At 40.9% G+C, this 21,696-nt stretch overlaps 3 protein-coding genes and 1 pseudogene across 4 annotated transcripts; 3 read left to right on the top strand and 1 right to left on the bottom strand.

Annotated features, from left to right (window-relative positions):
* Positions 1 to 852: 852 nt before the first annotated feature.
* pane1 (proliferation associated nuclear element) lies at positions 853 to 5,431 on the top strand. Its single transcript, XM_071536704.1, has 6 exons — positions 853 to 1,004; positions 1,483 to 1,559; positions 2,035 to 2,133; positions 2,754 to 2,833; positions 3,109 to 3,200; positions 4,360 to 5,431. The coding sequence occupies exons 1-6, from the start codon at positions 948 to 950 to the stop codon at positions 4,507 to 4,509; spliced, it is 555 nt and encodes a 184-aa protein (XP_071392805.1). The 5' UTR covers positions 853 to 947; the 3' UTR covers positions 4,510 to 5,431.
* A 1,801-nt stretch (positions 5,432 to 7,232) lies between these two features.
* On the bottom strand, positions 7,233 to 9,846 carry mb (myoglobin). Its single transcript, XM_071536689.1, has 4 exons — positions 9,737 to 9,846; positions 8,060 to 8,145; positions 7,673 to 7,892; positions 7,233 to 7,373 (listed from the first exon to the last, which is right to left on the bottom strand). Exons 2-4 carry the CDS (start codon positions 8,140 to 8,142, stop codon positions 7,233 to 7,235), a joined length of 444 nt encoding a protein of 147 aa, XP_071392790.1. The 5' UTR covers positions 8,143 to 8,145; positions 9,737 to 9,846.
* A 1,289-nt stretch (positions 9,847 to 11,135) lies between these two features.
* Positions 11,136 to 15,890, top strand: LOC139658573 (serine hydrolase-like protein). Of its 2 annotated transcripts, XM_071536701.1 has the most exons (13): positions 11,136 to 11,154; positions 11,264 to 11,354; positions 11,984 to 12,127; positions 12,252 to 12,365; positions 12,599 to 12,640; positions 12,736 to 12,755; positions 12,883 to 12,957; positions 13,490 to 13,599; positions 13,706 to 13,785; positions 13,904 to 13,938; positions 14,031 to 14,107; positions 14,221 to 14,308; positions 14,837 to 15,890. In XM_071536701.1, the coding sequence occupies exons 2-13, from the start codon at positions 11,294 to 11,296 to the stop codon at positions 14,978 to 14,980; spliced, it is 990 nt and encodes a 329-aa protein (XP_071392802.1). In that variant the 5' UTR covers positions 11,136 to 11,154; positions 11,264 to 11,293; the 3' UTR covers positions 14,981 to 15,890. The 2 variants fall into 2 exon arrangements, with proteins under 2 accessions (XP_071392802.1, XP_071392803.1); XM_071536702.1 differs by having other exon boundaries at positions 11,139 to 11,354; positions 12,252 to 12,387.
* Positions 15,891 to 17,224: 1,334 nt separating this feature from the next.
* On the top strand, positions 17,225 to 21,350 carry LOC139658575 (serine hydrolase-like protein; annotated as a pseudogene).
* Positions 21,351 to 21,696: the final 346 nt, after the last annotated feature.

Below are 21,696 nucleotides of genomic sequence, written 5' to 3'. Positions count from 1 at the left end.
TTCAGACCATAACAGTCTCATTTTGAGTGGGAGGTTTGCCCCGGAAATCTGCGACACATCCTTGAGTCTGCCTTTAAATTCAAGACGTGGTGATGAACTCATACTTTGAAAATAAACATACTTGTCCCCTGGAAGAAGTCATCCAAGTCTTTCCACTCAATTCCAGACATGTAAATGCATGTAGATGACATGCATTTTTAAGTACTGGTACTTAAGTTGAGACCCAGTGAACAGACTTGTGTCCTTTTTGCTGTGATACAACTTGGATGTATTGGGGTGGGGTGGGGGGGATCTGTACTTTGCTGTGCCATCTACTATAAAGTGAATAAAATTTTCTGCTTCCACTCAAATGCAAGGGATTCCTTATACAGATGTGTCTCTTTCCCTTTGTCTTTTGTTTATGCATTGATTTTTGTCAAATGGGTTTTCTAGTATTGAAAACATACATTTATGTTTGGGAACCAGAGTAGTCCAGTGGTTGGAGAGAAAGTCCTTCAACCAGACCTGGGATCAAGAACTCATGTCCACAATCACCCATCCTGCTGAATTGTCATTGAGCAGGAATTGCAATCCATGCCAGCTGCAGAGACTTTCTGTAGCATGCTTTGTATTCTGTCCTCCCTGTTGACGTGAAAGCAAAAAGAGATTTATGTGAAAGTATTACATCAAATAATAGCAGTTTGTTCAGAGGTGTGTTTTGAAATGGTAAAATATCAGTGGACTGCGCTGCAAGACACATTGTGGGCTGTAGGTGGCAGAAAAGAACCACGTTTGGGAGGAAAAAAAAAATAAGCGTCATGACGTCAGACGCACGTTCGGAAAAGAACCGCGCAGCAGCAACACATGAGATGACAACCAGGAAAGGGCTAACTCCACTGTGGAGTTGTTCACCAAATCTCTGAAATTGAGAGCCTGTGGACTGTATTTGTCTCTATGTTTATGTGAACATGTCGTTACTGAAGCCCTTTAGTAAATTACCTGGTCTGAACGCAGCGAATATACTGGTAAGTTTATTTTTGATAGCTTTAGCTAACGTCGGCTAAAGAGCAAAGCCTGTGTGTTGCCCGAGTTGGTGCTAAAAACAAAGCAGCTGATACCGCAAAAATACATGATTTCACATATACTTGAGAATATATTTGAGATATGTTTAAAAAATGGAAATGAAAATGAACGTATTTGTATGTGTAGATGGTATATACACATATATATGCATAACTTCATTTTGTGTGGCGAAAATGCATTTTGGATTTACTTGCATATAGATTATGTTGTCCACAGCTCATAGGAAGAAAATGTATTGCTGTAGTATTTCTGTAGTCTAAAATATATGTTGAATAAATGTCATCTATATATATAAATACATATTGGGCCAGTTTATGTACATTTTTAAATATATCCCAGCATATTGCAGTATATGTATTTTGCAGCGTGGAATAGCACGGAGTGTCTCAGTTGTGGTGATTTGTCATGTTTGTCTCCCAGCTGGTGGAGAATGAAGAGCAGTTCCAGCAGAGTTTAGCAGACTCGTTGGTGGAGGAGACAGCTGTCACTGTGAATGTGTGAGTACAGACTGAAAGTTAACTCAAAGAAGTGCCTATGCAAGTGGATGCGCACAACTTAACTGGAAACACCGCCCACCACCTTATGCTTGAATGTAGCATTGCTTTTTTCAGAGGGTAAAGACCTCCCACGGCCATTGGTTATTTTCCTTTAGTTTATCATGCATAATCTAGCTCTGAATCAAGCCTGTACTAAGTGACTGCTTTTAAAACATTGACACCTTATTCTAATGCCCTTTTTAACTAGTTTATTCACTAATAATTGGAGCATGATTTGTCACAATCTAACAAGGGGCGTTTGGTGAACAAATTATTGTCACCCAACGTCTTTCCCTTCAAATCTAGACTTAACAAAGAGGATGCAATACTTACTTTGGGAAAACAAGAGGGTTTAGTTCCCCTCGCGTCTCCCCTCTCGCCCCTTCTGATAAATCCTGTTCAACATGACATGTTGTGTGTTTGTTGTACCGATCAGGAGACTTGCCAAGAGTCTGCCACTGCCAATGAAGAATGAGGAGAGTCGTCCAAGGATAGACCTGGTGGTGTTCATCATCCACCTGACCTCAGAGCTCAGGTAAGTTTAAAATCCTTACATATTAAATTTTTACGATCCTCACCTGTGTGTTTTCTCTGGCCACCTGAATAAAAATGTGAACTATATACTGTATTTCATATTATTTGTTTGTTCGTTTCTTTAAACAGGGCTCCAATAGCTGTATGCTTTGCACCTACAGTAATTATACTTGTTTATTCTTGGACCACCCATAAGAGCGTAAAATTCACCTCACCAGTGATTTTACCACTTAATCCAGAGAAACACTGAACTCAATAGCGTGGCATCCACCGATTTGCCAACAAGAACTGGCCAAATTAAAATTCTGTTTTTGTGTAGGGCTTTTTTGTATCTTGTTACCAAACAATAATTGATTGGAAACCTGGCCATAGTTTCACATAAATTTATATTTTTTTAATTTCTGGTTATCACAGTATTTAATATTTCATCATGTTGTGGAAAGAGACTATTGATTTCTCTAAAGTGCTTCGGCCTGTGTGTGTCTATGGTTCACATGTTGCAGCTCTCTCCAAATATAGTCCAAGAAATTAATATGAGAGTTTGACTTTTTTTATCCAGACCTAGTCTACTCTCAATTCATGGTGGTTGATGGTGACACATACTGTTTGTTTTTTCCGTAGTTTTCAGTCAGCAGAAGCTTCCCTGAAGTATTTGGACCCTGGATATTTCCTTGGAAAAGTCTGCTTCGTGGTCACTAATGGTATGGAAATGGGTTGAATCCCCCAAATATTTGCTTGCTTTACTATTTTCAATCCTCAACTCTCCACAGCACATGGAGGACAAAAGACGGAGCAAATGGGATGAAATTTAGCAAAGACGTTCTAACATGGATCATTTTCCAAAGTTTATCTGTGTTGTCCCTCTCACCATGTGGGGAATTGACCATCCCTTAGCTCAGCTTTTTATCCCTTAGCTCAGCTTTTTCTGTGTCCCTGTCTGACTGCCTGTCCTGCCCTCTGCATCTGTCTCTTCCAGCTCGTAATGCCTCAGTCCCTGCAGAGCGGCTGGACGCTGTCAGAAAGCTGGCCGCCTCACTGCACTGCCCCCTGCTGTGTGCAGAGGATCAGGTCAGTGTCAACTCTTTTCAGAAAGAACCGTGGAGGAGCGTCTTTCAAAAACGAGCGTATGCCAATGCGTGGACATGTGTGTGTATCCCTAATAGGGCTGGGTATCGCCACTGATTTCCCGAATCGATTTGATTCCGATTCACAAGGTCTCGATTCGATTTCCGATGTGATTCGATTCGATTCAATATCAATTAGGTTAGGGATATTTCAGTTACAATATTACAATATAAATTTTGCTTGGATATGAAAGAGATTCTCAGAGAACTAATGCTGTAAATTGTACAACCCTAACCCTAACCCTGCATTATTAAAAATATTAATGTTTACATTAAGAATTGACCCCAAAGCAGTTACGTTAATGTACTTTTTATTTAACATGACCAACAAACTACAGCAGCCAACACAATATAGTGCAAGTTGTGCAACTCTACAGTACAGACTCTACAGGCATATATTGAGCATATATTAAAAGATCGATCTTGGGATTTTATGAATCGATATCGGATAATTCAAATGAAGATCGATTTGAATCGGAAAATCAATTTTTTTTAACCCAGCCCTAATCCCTAACCTTGACAGAGTTAGTGCCATGTTCTAGGTTCTACCCAGTGAGCTACTGGTGCATCTTGCATAGGTGGCTGGGTGCCCCACCACCCATACCTAGGCATATGAATGAGGATTTGTGAGATGTATCATGAATTCTTCCCAAGTAAGGCTGCAACTAAATATTAGTTTCATCGATCGATCTATCAATTGTTATTTCGATTAACCATTTAGTCTATAAATGTCAGCAATAATGACAAATTCCCATCACAAGTTACCAGAGCCCAAAGTGATTCTTAAAATTTCTTACTTAGTCTGAACAGCAGCCAAAAAAAATAAAGTATTGATTGTATAATGATATGAAATGGAGAAAAGCAGCAAATCTTAGCATTTGTGAAGCTGTAAGGAAATGTTTTGTATTTTTACTTGATAAATGACTAAATGCCAGAGGTGAATATGTAGCGACCCAGTCCTCCTACAATCAGAGTCCGTCTTGACCTTACAAACTTCTAATTTGGGTCTACTTGTTGTTAACTGGCAATGTGACACCGGATCACTTTCTTGTGTGTTTTTCTGATGCTTAAAAGGCGTCTTGTGTAATTTTCTCCCTCTCCAGACTCCAGACGGTGTGACCAACGCGGCAGAGAGGCTGTTGACCGTTCTGAAGGTGGCGGCCGGCCTTGTTCCCATGGCTACTGCACTCTACCTGTCCAACTTGACTCGCTGCAGCGTGCCCTCAGACATCGACCAGCAGAGCTTTGATTAATTCGTAAAGCCCCATACGTTTGAAGTGGTGTGTGCTCAGACTTTCTCATACATAGATTTATTTGTAGTGGTCCACCTCAACAGCACACAGACCCACCACAGCTAGGTTTCCCAAACTGATAATACATTAGCAGGACATCTTGTCTTGCATGTACAGTCATTTCCATTGGTCCATTCTCCACCATGAATAACCTGCTGCTTTCTGTTTCTGGGATATTGCAGTGTGTTTTTTCGCAATTGCTGTACAGCTGAAGACATTGTTGTGTTTGTGCTTTGGCTTTTAGCTGCTGCAGTTTTTGTGGAGCTGTAGCCTTGGTCCTTTTTTGCCCTAAAGTGCTTGTCAGTATCACTATTTACACACATTTCTTCAACATTTTCAGCACGGAGCTCAGATCAGGAATTTAGTTTCTTATACTAGGACTCAAGCCCATAAAAATATGTTGTTACTCTCGTCAAGTGGGAACTCACCAGAAACAGGCCAATTCTGACTCCCAACACATAAGACAAACACAAAAAATAACCATAATTTACAATTTACATCAAACCACAAGTACTGAACTATGTGTTCGCTCCGCTGTCTGACAAGAACCAGGAATCATAACGTTTGACAAAATGCTATCTAATGGAGGGGTCGAAAGCTGTGCTAAAATTTGTGACAGAAGTGTTTCTGTGCATAATTAATCAGCTGACCTTGGGATAGTTGGGGCATGTGGGATCTAATTGGACTTAGTGTTGATACCTATTATCACAACTTCATTCGCAGCTACAGAGTGTTTGGGTTTTGTATAGTGTATATAATATAGTCTCATCTCATCATTCATTACCTACTCTGCATTACAGTGTGTTAGTATGCAGTTCACAAACATTTGAGCTATTGACGGGGCGCTTTTAACAGGCATATGTAATGTTTATACATGTAAATAAAGTTGTATTCATTTTGAATATTTGAATTAACTTGAGTTATTTCATTAGCCTTTCGGTAAATATAAATATTGCATACTGGTATCAGCTATGATCAATAAAAAAAAACTTTGAGATTGACCATTTGTTGTGTGCAGACACTTGGGATTGAGGAAGTAGGCATTCAGTTGCCCCCAGTGATTCAAATATTGTATGTGTCAATAATTAATAGTTTGATGGGCAGGTGTACAGTATAGATGCCTGGAAATGGCAATGTGTATCTGATGCATACCCTCAGTTAAAATACCAGTGGAGAACCTGGTTACAGAAACTAGATTGAATTCAAAAAATGACAACAAAACTGCCACATGATTTGAGAAAGGCCATCCAGGATAAGGAAGCAATGTATTTCACAAAATGCTTGAAGACCATCGGCTGCCACTCCTTAAACAAGAATGTATTGTTTATCACAGAGTGGACAAATATCTTCCACCTCTCCTGACCTTTAAATGTCAATTATTAGTAACCTGGACCTCACTGAGCAGTGGGCCAGCCGGTGACACCGTCTGCTCGTACACTTCCTAATAATAGTTTTGTTATCATCATGGCAATTATCCACCATCACGTACCCAATCGCAACCACTGACCGCAGCAGAGCACCACTTCTCACTGGGATGCCGACAACTAGGATTGTTGGAAGTCCAACATGGAACAAATGCTGAGTCACAGGGCTTGAGGAATGTGTATAAGAACAGGTGGTGAAAAGGTGGTGAAGATTCAGGGTGCCACATCGCCTAAGATGGCCCCCCAAAATCTTTGGTCCTTGGTTCAATAGACTTATGTTCCCATTGTCACGTTGTGTCACGGGACTCATAGAGGCCATGCGAAGGCTCAGAGGGGGCTAGAGGTGAGGGAGTGAGCTCAGCCTGGCCTGCCAGAGATGCTGCGCTGTGGAGAGTCACGTCCACATTGATAAGACAGAAGCAGAGTGGAGCCGAGAGGGCGGAAAGAGAGATGTCCAAAAGAAACACGTGTGAGGGTCGGTGGTGACGGTGCTTGGGGTGTAGTAGTGAAGTGGGTTTTTATGATGTACTTGTGTATGTGCATGAATCTGTTTGTGTGTGCAGATTTGAGTTCAAGATTTTTAGTAATGACCCGATGCCTTCCTGGACTGTTTAAGTGATTGGGTCAGTAATAATGGGCTGTACTAGCCTTCAGACTGCACATTTTAGCAAAGACATCCATTCTCTAATGCTTTATCATTCGTAATGACCAGCAATTAGTTTAACAACACTGATTTATAACCCTATTACCTTAGTCATTTAGTACAGAGGACACAGGAGTAGGAGACTACCAAAATAGACTCCCTGTAGTGTAATCAGCAAGCAGTGTGTGTGTGTGTGTGTGTGTGTGTGTGTGTGTGTGTGTGTCTTTGTCTGTGTAAAGCATTAGTATCAGGGTATTCATGAAATGATGTACCCAAGTCATTAAAAGACACTTGGAGAGATGACTAGCACTGCAGTTCAACAGATGGTTTATTGGTGATATCTGACTTTGGTGTACAGTTGAAGTTTAAATCCTGTCATCCAAGCAAGCTAAACAATGCCAATTTCATTAAACTGATAAAAAAAAAAAGACAAGAATCGTATTTAATTTCCATAATTGCAATAGCAGAGCAATTTGTTTATTACTGAGCAGAGTTATATACAATTTGACACCTTATAATTCTCATAGATATGCTTGCAGCTGATAGGATTTCTTCTGACTGTTGTCTGTCCACTTCTACTTTGGCATGATTTATGTGACTTTTGGGTGTTGACAGGTTTAACCAGAGAAGCCCAGCTCTTTGTAGGCGGCCTCCATATCAGCAATGACAACGTCCATCACCTTCCTCAGGGCGTCCTGCCCGGCCGCATCAAGCCCCGCCTTCTCCCCCATCACCTTCGCAATGACCTCAGTGATCAGCTGAGAAGAGGAAAAGGAGCAAATTATACCATCTGCTTTTGCACCTTTTACACCATCACTGGCCTAGGTCTCACCAAGAATAAACTCTGTTGCCATGACATCTTTAGGTAGTATTTGAATAAACTTTGGATGCAGCCGTTTCAAGAGACTCCAAAGAAAATACAAAGAAAAGCTACTAGATAAGAGGGAAAGTAAGATTAAAGGAAGATTGACAAATAGTGAAAGACAAAATGAGGAATATACTGCGGCAAGGTTGAGATGCTTCAGGCTTAGGTGAGGATCAAGTAAATGAACCTCACCCTGAAGTTTTTGATGGGAATCTTGTGTATGTTGGCGTGGCTGGTGGCCAGCGGCTTGAGGATGGCAGCGTGGTCGCCTTTGGCCTTCAGCAGCTCGCCCAGTTTCTTCAGGACCGTGGCGCCGTGGGCTGAAACGGCCGCGCTGCCGGCCAGCTCGCCCTGGGCTATGCCGGTAAACTTGGGGAACAGCTTCTGGGTGTCAGGGTGCTCTGTGAATAAACTGAAGGGAGAGGAGAGGACAGGTGAAGAGGGAGAGGTGTAAGGGTGTCGGAGGTGTGGAGAGAGAGAGAGACAGGCAGCAAAGTGAAAGCAATATGGGTGGAAATCTATGATGCACAATTAAAACAGCCTGTATTGGTCAAAGCAGTCTTCTCATATTCCACTGACCGGGTCAACACCAGGCCTCCATGTGCGGTGTAGTCGGCCTCCACCGGACCCCAGCACTTCAGCACCAAGTCATAGTTGGCCATGATCTGAGGAAGGAGGAGAAAGCATGATAGATACGACTAACATTACAGAACATTGATTTGAGGAATATAAAACAAAGATACTGAAGTGAAACAATGGGATCACGGCATGCCGTTTCTCATGTTTGATTTTTCATATTCTAAATTTAACCCTCCCCAATATGACCTTTGCAAGTTTGTAATACATGAGGCAGGCCGCAACTTTTGAATGCATGCCATGGTTTAAGGAGGGAGATGTTTAAAGGGAAGCAGGGAACAGCAGTGAGTCAGCAGCCAAGCGCCACGCATCTGAGGGCAAAATATTACTAGAAAAAGGCGGAAACATCGCATTAGCTGCCCTCGCTGAGTTTGTAATGCGGTGAGAGGACCTCAAGGTAGAGCTGCAGAATGTGTGAGAACTGAATCCATACGGCTGTTTCTGAATATGCACTGCTGATTTTGATGCTGTTAAATTTGTCAGATGGTAATTGGTAGTGAGTACAGTATCAATAATATCAGTCCAAGTGAAGCAAAATAGATATCTTCCTTATCAAGGACAGTGACAATGGTCCATATTTAAATTAACTTGACTCTTTGAAAAGGTTATCTGCCTTTCCTCTCTGCTCCTAATAAGCTTTTCTCCCAGCAGTGAATAGTCTGTTTTATCTCAATGACACTTTGAAAAGGCTTTCTTTCTTTCAACTTTACCCAGCAGAACATTCTCTAGTAGTTATGTCTGCATCCTAAATGGGAGATAGTGGACTGATATCTTATTATTCTGAATTCCTAAATACCTTATAATCAGTTTTCATTTGGGCCCACTATTACGTTTTATTTCTCAAATTCAGTCATCAATACAAGTAAAAAGATAAAACTACTAAACAATCAAAAGGTCAGTACCTACCAGCAAAGCAGTAAAATATCCTGTGTGACAATACCAAACTCCTATGCTATAGGCTGCTTTAAGGCCTGACCTGTCCCCAAAGCTAACTTTTATACCCCCTCCCTCCCTCCCTCCATCATGTCATATTCATTAAAACCCACCCATCACTCTTTCTCTCTCACCCCACATCTCTTCAAATGTTGACCACACCTCTAAGTTTAACCCGTCCGTCCTCTCTAATGTCAGATACAACCTTTCGATAAGATTCCATAACACCATTTGTTGGGCTGGTTTGAGGCAGAGCAATAGTATAAAGGAGCTGAAAACTTGGGACAAAATAAGGAATGTATTCATGGTTAGAATAACTAAAGCAAAATATTGATTCGCATTAGTGACTTGTCTGAAGGTCACATTTATATATTCTCTGTGGCCACGCCTGCAATGGAGTGGAATGCTTTAGTTTTTTAGAGGTGCATATTTTTGTCAAGGAAGGTGGTGAGTAATATTAAGCAATAAGCCACTGAACTGCAGTTTTTAGAAAACAGCAGTAACACACCATTGCATTATAAGAGAAAGGTTGCAAATGTTCAACAAATCTCTGATTTTCAATCAATAGCCTAGTAATTAAATAATGTAAAATGTTATTCTGCTGCCAATAAAAGTTCTTGAACAGTAGCTAAACAACATGGTTGCTAAGTGACACATACATGAGGTGGAAATAACGGAAACACCTACCAATATATGACGATCAAGTGCCTAATAAGCACTAGAGTAGGTCCTCCTTGTCTTGAACTGTGTGTTGTGGGATACTGGATTATTCTTCACGAAGGGAGTCTACGCTTCAGAAGCCATGGAGGGAGTTCAGCTTCATCCTGGTGTTCATAAAACCACCAAGTTCTTCAGCAACCTGGTCCTGTATAATGGCCTCATAGTTCTTGGCCATTATACGACCAAGCAGAGCAATCATCGGACCTGGCGACTCCCACTAGATCAGTTCAATTTAGTTTAAACTTTATTATCTCAAATCAATTAGATACAGATACATAGATACAGTACAAGAGAAACATACCATAGGTTAATAACACTGACAGACACCTAAAATGTAAACATTCAGACAGTTTAATAAGGCAGCAACATATTGCATAGACCCTAGAAGTGCTGCCCTTTGGATTTAAGGTCTTCATTGACACAGGCACAACTTTCTCCAAATAGAACCCCATCTGGAAAGAAACCAGGTGAAAGACGACTCGGGTGTTGTGCGCCTTACACCAGGTTATGAGCTGTTGGAGTTGGATTCAAGCCGATTTCAAATCGAAGCCCTGCCACAGTTACTACAGTGAAGCTCACAACATAGTTTTTGTTCAGACTGTCACCGAGGTGCTAATGATGTTTGAAGCCTTAGTTTAGTGGTGTTTAGCAACTACCACTGAGTTCCCATCAGTCGCTGTCACTGCACTTCAGCTTGTGACCATTGTTCCTCTTTGCCAATGCAGTTTGTCAGTGCTTGGCATATGTTATGACTTTTGAGAATGCTGCCTTTGTAACATTAAATCATTTCGTAGTTTTTGTGACTGATGCATTCTGTTTGAACTGTTAGCTTTCTATGTTGCCTTTATTGAAAACTGACATTTATAAAAGTGGTGACTGTCAGACTCTATAAAAGCTGCCACATGCTGATAATTGGTATTCAACTGAATGACTTCCCTACGAAGTAGCTTTTGTAACTGTTTTAGTTACATCACATTTAAGGTCCTTTTTCATGTGGTGTCTCCATTTTTTTTACCCCTTGTAAGGGTATGAGTGTTGATATTCGGTTTTAGGGGATTATTATTTTAATTGTCATGTGGTCACAGGTGTGCGCTTCACGGGTATTTCACAACAGTTTCAACCGTGACTCAGCCAACACGGACCCATCTGTTACACAACATTAGTTAACGCATTGCATTCCAGCTGGGAACACTGGCCACAGCAAAACGGCCTGAGCCCTCTAGTGGCGAAGTCAAGGAGGTTCTATCATGACTGGGTGAGAGGTAAGTAAGGCCCGCCCCCTTTTTCGGCGATTGGTCCAGACTGTAGCCCCACACATCAGCTCATCCAATGACATCTTCAGGTTACAGCACGTGGCAATACCCGGAAAAACAGGAGTGACAAAGGTTAGAAGAATATCTTTGTTTGTCTTCAAGTTTCATTGTTGTTTTTTGCGATCAAACTATTTTCTGAGGTCCATCATATTCACGTTGCGTGATTACGGTGGCTGTTTAGCAGACTGTCCAGCCCCGCAGAGGTTTCAGGATGATGCAAACTTTGAAAGGCGTCAGACAGTTGGCGACATCCAGTACAATCAAACAAGCAGGTAAGATCTCTGTCTGTCTGTCTGTCTGTCTGTCTGTCTGTCAGCCTGTCTGTCTGTCAGTGTTGGGGCCATTCATGAATTGAATTGAACAGTTCAGTTCCTGGAGTTGGAATTGGAATTGGAATCTTTACCCAGCTTCAAGGAAACAGAACTGGAATTGAATTGGAGTGACAAGAAACAAATTCTATTAGATTCCATGAAATTCCACTTCCAAGAGAGGTTGTCCTGACTTACTAAACATTATAGATCAAACATTAGGAATCAAATAAAAGACAGTTAAACAAGTCAAATACATTCAATCATAATGAATGTATTATGATTACATGTTATGCATCAAATCCCAGCTGAAAGGTCCCTTTAACATTTTATGATATTCAGTGTTGATAATATATAACACTATGTGGAATCTCAGGTAAGTGTAAGAAAAAACATGGGATTTCACTGAATTCCACTGAATTAAATGAAGTTCCAATACACTTCCAATTCTGTTTCCTGTAGGTTTTTTTTTTTTTTTTTTTCAAATACCAATTCCAATTCCTCAGTTGAATTTGACAGCTGGTTTACAGAAGACAGTTGAATTGTTGATCTTCTTCATGGTGTTCAGTCTGATAACTGCTTCTGACCTGCAGTTTCAGAGCTGATTGTGCCAGTTCCATGGGGAGAGATGAGAGGTCAGGTCTGGGGTCCTGATCATGGTCGTCCGGTGCTCTGCCTGCACGGCTGGGCTGACAACTGCGGTACATTCAAGACCCTCATCCCCCTGCTACCCAAAGGTAATTTAATATTGATAAGTGTTTTCTAAGAGAGTAATGTGACGGTTAATAAGCAAAACTGAGATGTGTCTGAGCGTTGTCCTTACGTCTCTCTCTCTCTCTCTCTCTCTCTCCCTCCATACAGAGTGTAGGTATGTGGCAGTGGACTTGGCAGGTCACGGTCTGTCGTCTCATCGTCCACCTGGAGTCTTCTACTCCTTTCCTGCGTATGTGGCCGATGTTCGCAGAGTCATCGACGGTGTGTGAATTCAAGAATAAGGGTATATATATACAGTATAAGGGTCTAGGTCTATACACAAGGTTAAATCTCCAGGTGTAAAGCAGCTGGTCATCACTTGTGAATTCTCTCTCTCTGTGGCAGTTAAACCACAGCTTGTCTTCTCTTTATAACCAGACACTAGCAGATATGTTCAGTGATTTGATATTGAACCTGCCTGCTTGATGATTTGTGAAATTAAATGACTCCCACAGCTCTCCAGTGGACCAAGTTCTCCATCATAGGCCACAGTATGGGTGAGTGGCAGGCTATGCAGTGTTACAGCAGAATTAGAGTGATCATAATGTTTGTGGAATATTATTTTAATGTGTCCACTCTCTGTTTTTTTCAGGTGGTAACATTGCTGGAATGGTAATTGTTTTAACAGTGACATAAAATGCGTTTTTATCACGCATTAACACAATATACAGAGTTTTTCCTTTATTTTATCAGGTGATATTACAGTTTGGTCCTTTTCATCCCATTGTGTTCTCCACAGTTCAGTGCTTTGTATCCTGAGATGGTGGATGCAGTCGTTCTGCTGGACTCCTACGGATTCTTACCTACAGATGCGGTACTACAGCAGTTTTTACACCCCTTTTATTACTGCAGGGCTGTAAAGGGAAAGTAGTGCTGTACCATAATATTGTGATGCTTTCCCCCGAGACGCTGATGCCAAACATCAGTACATTTATTTACACTGAAAGGCCATAAATAGAAGACATTCAGACAATGTTTGATCCCATGTTGTAGAAAATGGAGAACATTTGTTTTAAGTTAGCTTGACATTCTGAAAGGCGTTACATTTCAAAACGTAATGGATTCATTGCTTTTATTCATCAGTGTAATTGATTTTTACATTGTATTGCCCTGAGGGATTGTGTTGAGCTTCTTTCTGCAGTCGAATGAAAGAAACATGGACTAATAAATCACAAGATGTCAAAGAGTTTAATCACAAAATCTAGTGTAGCGGAAAATGTTCAGAATTGCAATATTATTGCATTATGCCTTAAGTATCTTCATCATATTGCAGAGTTCTGCAGTGCTTGCCACCCCTGTGAACAGTTCTGACTCGTTCCCCTCATCGTTTCTCTCTTCACTCATAGAAAGAAATACCCAAAGTGATGAGGCAGGGGATGGAAGAGCTGCTGCAGTTTGAAAAAAAGACAGAAGAGAAGAAGGAGAGAGTTTACTCTTATGAGAAGGCCGTCGAGAGGTATTGCTGCATTCCAGCTGACGGCCTCTTCAGACTGTCGGCCATCCAGTAACTTTATTTCTGTTTAGACGACTGTCGGCTGAAGAGTGCATTTCGTTTCTTGCAGGTTGCTGGCTGCGAACCCCACTCTGTCTGAACAGTCAGCGCACATCCTTTTAGAGCGAGGTCTGACTCCAGTTGAAGGAGGTACTTCTTAATCCCCCTGCTCTCCTCGGCTTTTATGTCTCTCTCCTCTAGGAAAAACAGTTCACTCACTGAATAATCTCAGTCTGCTTTTCCTCCTGAATGTGTTTCTCTTTTGCAGGAGTTGTATTCTCCAGAGACTTTCGAATCAATCTAGTAAGTTATCGTCATCTCTGTTTACCTCGTATTATTTCTCAGTGTTGTATTCAGTCCATACAAACATGTATGTTTTCTATTCATGTTTCCAGAAAAACATAGTGCGCATCAGCCTGGAGCAGAGCATGGAGTTCCAGTCGAGGATACAAGCCTGCATGCTGGTTGTGCTGTAAGTCATTCCTCACATTACTATGCTGCACCTGTACAGTAAAACACAGCGCCACACCACAATGCATCACACCATACTAAATGTGAACACCATCTGTCTTTATGTCTTTCCAGAGCAGAAGAAGGCTTTGAGAAAATATTTGCCGAACAACAGCAAAAGAAATTGACCTCAGCACTTCTCCAGGCCTATAGGGACCGAAATGTGAGTGTGTTCTCAGCCTGTGTGTGTGTGTGTGTGTGTGTGTGGCAAGGACGTGCATACACACAAATATGTGTGTGTACACGCAGGTACACTTCATATCTGTGTATGTTTGCTTTTGTGTGTTTTTTTTTAGCATGTGTAGCTGTGCCTGGTAGACAGACAACTGCAGAGATGCCAGCTAAGCAAACGTAGCTCTGTAGTACAAGCTGAACATCACAGAGGCAGCAGAAATATTTATAACTGTGAACCTCAACACTGACCTACATACTGGCACTTGGTCAAAAGCAGCTGATGGAGGAGAACAGAGGATCTGTGTCAGCTAGATGTTTCTGTTTAGGATCTTTCTCAATCCATTAAAACACAGTGAATGTGTGAACTTTGGTGAAGAATGAAAAGAGAAACTTGAGACGACAGAATACTAAAGATGTGTTCATTCAATCTCTCTCCCTCTCTCTCCCTCTCTCTCTCTCTCTCTCTCTCTCTCTCTCTCTCTCTCTCTCTCTCTCTCTCTCTCTCTCTCTCTCTCAGCACACGGTGGTGACAGTACCAGGCGATCATCACGTCCACCTGAACAGTCCGGAGGTCGTCGCTCCCTTCGTCTCTGACTTCCTGCAGACCAAAGTGTTCTCACAGTCGCCCGGCCCTGCTGACACTCAGACAGCCAAGTTATAACACACACACACACACACACACACACACACACGCCAACAGTGCCAGCACCTTAATACTCATAATGACATTTTCTCATTCTACATACTGTATAAGCCATAGTGCAAACAAACTGAACTTAACTACCTAACTTATTAAGTAAAGATCCACTCAAGTTATTGGGATGAGTGCAGTAGTTGTTTGTACAGATGCTGACAAGCTTCTGATTTTAATAACTAAAAGTGCTATTGACAGTTTTGAACTTCTGTATTTATACTGTACTGTATACACTCACCTCTGTGCTTTAACAGTATTCACAAACCAGTTGCTTCATGTTATTTGTGGCAGACTCTTGTCAGCATTGTGGAAATTTTACAAAAAACTCTCCCTCTGGTTGTCAACAGAATCAAAGACATTTAGAATGTTTGATTCTGTGTGAATGATGTCACCTACACCCAGGTTTTAATGAATGCTTACTGGATGTATTCTGATATTTGAGAGATCCAGTGGATAGGTGTCATTCACAACCAGGTCTACACAGTTCACTGGGCCAGCATCAAGTCTGTATGGGTCTAACTAGTCTTGTCTTCTCATATCGACTGGCCACAGCACTTCAGAACCATATGTTATAGTCAGCTGTTGGGGATAAACTATTTATCTTAACAATGTGTTGTAGTTTAATAATAGGCACACACTTGAAGAGTCTAAGTATGAAAATGACTAAATCATTGATCTGCAGAGAGGAATAGTGGTCTTCAACAGATGTATACAATGTATAGAGAGATAGTGTGTCTGTGATTGGCCAGCTTAGACCAGCATGTGCATTATCTTGACATGTACATTGTGACATGAGTTATTAAAAGTGTCATGACATTGTGTACATGAACTGTCTCAGTGTTATCTTAGTTCAAGCTGAGGCAAACGCAGTGTTTCTCAAGAGAAAAGAATGATGTTATTATGTACATATACAATTTTTCTGTGAATTTGTCACTTTTGTAGCCTGATGTAGTTTCTGCCTTTCTGTACATTTGTGTCTAGATGGATTATAGTTACAGGCGATATACTCTTCTACCCCAACACAGCTATGATCTGAGGAAGGAGGGTGGAGGATGGTAAACAGCACTAACTCCATAGAGAAACATGGTGTGACTGATACTGCATTACTTACTAACTTATTAGTTGTACTTGAAGGGTGGGGACACTTATTAACTTGAGGAATACAACACAAGATAGCTGTGACTGTTAAAAATGCAACAGCAAAGGAACAGTTTGAGAAGGTATCATGAGAATATGAAAATTGCAGAGTCTCAGTCTAAAGTCATATCACAAAACAATGGGATAATGGCATGTCATTACTTTCCCCGCTTAGATCTGCTCAGCTCAGGGATTTGAACAGTAACCTTCCTGTCACAAGCTCACTTCTCTAACATCAAGGCCGCTTCAGCTCAGTGCATCCTTATATTTTCTATTTTATTTCATTAAACCTATATTTACCCTGCGTAATCTTGTTTGAATAATGGAGATCTCATTTACCAGAGAGATGTGCAAACAGTGAAAGTGACTCCCCCTAATAGTAAACCATCTTCCTGAATCACAATGAAACCTCCCAGTCATTATCAGTTACGGGTTCAAACTAACATTAAAAATCAGAAGTTTAAAAGAGTTTAAAAGTTTTCCTTAAGCTTTGATTAATGCATATAGTTTCTTGGACCAAACATTGGGAACCAACAGGGTCTTATGGCATGTCATTTTGCCCTTTGAGAATTAGTTTAATTCACTTTTTCATTCAGTTACAGTTAGCATTAGAGGACTTATGATTTGTTTCCCACTTCTCACTGTTTTCTCCCCAATTATAAGAGAGACAGACAACAAAATTGCTTCAAATGGGGGACAAAAGCTTTACAGATGGGGGTTTGTGGCCTAAAGTGGCTCCACTTGTCCTTGACATGAAAAAGTCTGTGAACCCCTGAGTTATACAGTAGCATTTATTATTGGGGGTAAGCACGGCAGCATAGGAACAACTGGTCCAGGCCATCTTGTCCCCTGCGCCCCCTGGTGGAGAAGAGCCTTCATACCGGCTTTGTGAAAGGTAAGGCCCGCCCCTTTACACGATTATGATTGGCCGCGACTGCAGCTCTTTATTCAATTATCCAATGAAATGTTTAGGTTGCAGCACGCGGACATCAAGAAAAGTTTTGTTTTTGTTCCAAGTTTCAAGGGTCAGAAGCAGAAGTTGTCAATGCGTAACGTTGGTTTTGTCAGCAGGAGATGTCGAGATTTATTAGGGTAGCCACACCGCAGGCTTCTGCTAGCTGTTTAGCTAACTGTTCAGCTTTGCAGGTGGTTTTTCAGGGTATTGTCAACTTAGAGGAGCGTCAGACACTTAATAACGTCAACTACAATGAAAAAAGCAGGTATTACCTCTCTACATGGGCTACTACCAACAGGATGAAGCTAGACAGTCAGTGGGTGATTTCAGCAAACACAAACACAAACATTTCTCCAGTAGTTTTTAGGAGGAAAGGGCAAGAGAACACCATTAGTTACACATTAGTTAACTGTTATTAAACATTAACTAACCCTTAACTTAGTGTACCCTTATTGTAAAGTGTGTTACCATTATGGTATATTCTATTATATTATCAGAGCTGATTGTGCCAGTTCCATGGGAGAGATGAGAGGTCAGGTCTGGGGTCCTGATCATGGTCGTCCGGTGCTCTGCCTGCACGGCTGGGCTGACAACTGCGGTACATTCAACACCCTCATCCCCCTGCTACCCAAAGGTAATTCATTATTGTCTAGGGGGTTGTCTGGGAGAGTAATGAAACTTTCAGTAAACAAATTGTGATGTATAGGGGATTGGCTTGGTTCTCAACCCCTCTGAGTGTTGAGAACCAACATCTCACACCTCACACACAGCACATACTCCTCATGATCCTAGAAGATCTAAACGTGATTTACTTCATTATAATGAGTTAATGAGACTCTGCATAAATATTACCTCTTAATTAACTGTTACATGCTATTGATGATCTGATGTGTAATGTGTCTGATGATTTCCCCTGGGTGTGTAGGTTTTAAGTTCCAGATCACAACAGCTGTTCTGTACATTTGAGTGATTTAGATTTATCCCTCATGGGAAAAAAAGAGGGAATGTAGAAGAATATTGAAAATAAGCTCATGTGCATACTGACCTTGTTACTCTCAGTAGTTTCCACTCCTGTGCCTCTCTTACTTTTCCTACCAAACTAAACTTATCAGTTCCAGGTAAGGAGTGTCATGTTCCGGTAACCTTGAACATTGCACTGTTGCCTTGTATTAGTTGTCTGCCAAATCCCAAAACTGGTTCTGACTAGTTTTTCTGTCTTATCCTCACACTCTCAAAACTATTCCGCATTCCCATAAGTTCAGTTCAGTAATCGTTGCTCCGCACAATGTTATCAAAACTCAGAAATCATTCAGAAAACGAACTGTCCAATAAACAGAGGCCCTTAAGCTTCAATATCTGTTGCTGTTGCTCGCTCCCTCTCTCTCTCTCTCTCTCTCTCCTCCATACAGAGTGTAGGTATGTAGCAGTGGACTTGGCAGGTCACGGTCTGTCGTCTCATCGTCCACCTGGAGTCTTCTACTCCTTTCCTGCGTATGTGGCTGATGTTCGCAGAGTCATCGACGGTGTGTGAATTCAAGAATAAGGGTATATATATACAGTATAAGGGTCTAGGTCTATACACAAGGTTAAATCTCCAGGTGTAAAGCAGCTGGTCATCACTTGTGAATTATCTCTCTCTGTGGCAGTTAAACCACAGCTTGTCTTCTCTTTATAACCAGACACTAGCAGATATGTTCAGTGATTTGATATTGAACCTGCCTGCTTGATGATTTGTGAAATTGAATGACTCCCACAGCTCTCCAGTGGACCAAGTTCTCCATCATAGGCCACAGTATGGGTGAGTGGGAGGCTATGCAGTGTTACAGCAGAATCACAGTTATATGTTATTCTGTATATTTCAAAATATAATCATATCAAATGTTTGTGCACTTTGTGAAAATGATTGCACTTTAAATTTCTTCATTGACTACCAAAGGAAAAATTTGACATGAAAATATCACTATAGTGTACCTTGTACACTATAGTATTTGTATTTTCACATATACTAATAGGAGGGTGATGCTTAATTCTATCTACAAAACCTCAGAACTGGATCCCTAAGTTTTCCACACACTCTGTACAATGGCTTATGGTTTTTCCCATCCTATATCATAAGATTTCACTGAGATTTAAGGGACCTGATATTTCCTTTGTGGCAAAAAAAACCCATATATAAATTTTTAAGTACCAATAGTATAAATTATTTTAGGATTAATTATTTATATACATTTCTAAAAGAGTACTTTCTTTAGTTCTTGGACAAAAATATCCCCAAATTTGATTTGAAATGATTTTGCTGCACAACAAAAATGTGAAAAAATCACAACCTTCTTATTGAATGTCCACTCCCTTTATTTACAGGTGGAGACATTGCTGGAATGGTAATTGACCGTCTCTTGTGTGTTTCATCTTTTTCCAGCATTAACACAATAAACAGAGAGTATGTTCCCTTTATTTTATCAGGTGATATTACAGTACGGTCCATTTCATCCCATTGTGTTCTCCACAGTTCAGTGCTTTTGTATCCTGAGATGGTGGATGCAGTCGTTCTGCTGGACTCCTACGGATTCTTACCTACAGATGTGGTACTACAGCAGTTTTTACACCACATGCTTTGATTACTGTTTTTATGTGTTGTGTAATTAAATGTAAGGGAACATATTGATGTTGTGTAATATTGTGAAACTTTAGCCATTATATTGCATCAGTAGGTTGATGCCAGTGTCACTATTTTAAAATATATGCCAACGCTATAAAGGAAACACGTTCTAATGATGTTCTCATAAATAATGTTCAAGGAAATGGGGAGAAAATGGTTATTGCGTTATGCCTCACTCATCTTCATATTATTCTACACAGAGTTCTGCAGTGCTTGCCACCCCTGTGAACAGTTCTGACTCGTTCCCCTCATCGTTTCTCTCTTCACTCGTAGAAAGAAATACCCAAAGTGATGAGGCAGGGGATGGAAGAGCTGCTGCAGTTTGAAAAAAAGACAGAAGAGAAGAAGGAGAGAGTTTACTCTTATGAGAAGGCCGTCGAGAGGTATTGCTGCATTCCAGCTGACGGCCTCTTCAGACTGTCGGCCATCCAGTAACTTTATTTCTGTTTAGACGACTGTCGGCTGAAGAGTGCATTTCGTTTCTTGCAGGTTGCTGGCTGCGAACCCCACTCTGTCTGAACAGTCAGCGCACATCCTTTTAGAGCGAGGTCTGACTCCAGTTGAAGGAGGTACTTCTTAATCCCCCTGCTCTCCTCGGCTTTTATGTCTCTGACTTCTCTCCTGTAGGAAAAACAGATAACTCGCTGAATAATCTCAGTCTGCTTTTCCTCTCATGCTGGGAACTGAATGTGTTTCTCTTTTGCAGGAGTTGTATTCTCCAGAGACTTGCGAATCAATTTTGTAAGTCACTTTTAACCTCCTCCTCCACCACATCCACCCTGTCATCTCTGTTTTGCTTATTATTTCCTCTAAAGGACACAATTTTGTTCTTCAGTCTATACAATCCATCCATGTATGCTTTCTATTCATGTTTTCAGAAAAACATAGTGTGTATGGAGCAGAGTGTGGAGATGCAGTGGAAGATACAAGCCTGCATGCTGGTTGTGCTGTAAGACATTCCTCACATTGAACACTACACTGCACTAATTCAGTATAGATACAGCCTGCAACTTGCAGAGTACTCTCCCTTAACGGATGTTTGCATTACAAGGTTATCACTTGTTACTGTTTTACAGTCTCTTGACAGCAGAGACTGAGACATTTTTAAAAGTTGACTTAGCTAACATCATAACAGGCTACCAAAAGTGCCAGATAAATGTTTACATTCAGCTAAAATTGTGGTTTGGATGGAATTGACAAGCCATGTAGGAGTTTGTGCCCCTCTGGTGTGTCTTTCATACATGTTAGCCCCATGTCTCTGTGTGCATCTCATACCATACTCTATGATACCATCATATCACATCGTACTAAAAAAATCTCTCTGTTTTTCCAGAGTAGAGGAAAGCTTCAACAGAATATTTTCTGAACCAGATCAAAAGAAATTTGCCTCAACACTTCTCCAGGGCTTTCGGCACGGAAACGTGAGTGTGCACCTAGGACAGAATAGAAATGGAAGTTATAAATAGTGTTTGCTTTAACCTTATTAGGTGGGTTTGGTCAAAAGCAGCTGATGGAGGAGAACAGAGGATTCTGTGTCAGCTAGATGTTTCTGTTTAGGATCTTTCTCAACCCATTAAAACACAGTGAATGTGTGAACTTTGGTGAAGAATGAAAAGAGAAACTTGAGACGACAGAATACTAAAGATGTGTTCATTCAATCTCTCTCTCTCTCTCTCTCTCTCTCTCTCTCTCTCTCTCTTCTCTCTCTCTCTCTCTCTCTCTCTCTCTCTCTCTCTCTCTCTCTCTCTCTCTCTCTCTCTCTCTCTCTCTGCTGATTTTAACTTTCACGATTTACTAAAAATGTAATTTACAGTCAAATACCCACAAATACACAGCGGTATGTTTTGTCTGTAGTTAGTAAGGCCTGCTGGCAATAATCTGTTGTTTCATGTCATATTTGGTGCATTCTTTAATTATTTAAATAATTTCACA

Source organism: Centroberyx affinis, unplaced genomic scaffold, assembly GCF_046629955.1.
Source record: "Centroberyx affinis isolate AG114_WGS23_722 - 3 ecotype Tasmania unplaced genomic scaffold, CSIRO-AGI_Caff_v1 ptg002929l_1, whole genome shotgun sequence".
Taxonomy (NCBI): Eukaryota; Metazoa; Chordata; class Actinopteri; order Beryciformes; family Berycidae; genus Centroberyx; species Centroberyx affinis.
The sequence above is the reverse complement of the archived record's forward strand: the minus strand, read 5'-3'. Positions and strand labels throughout refer to the sequence as shown.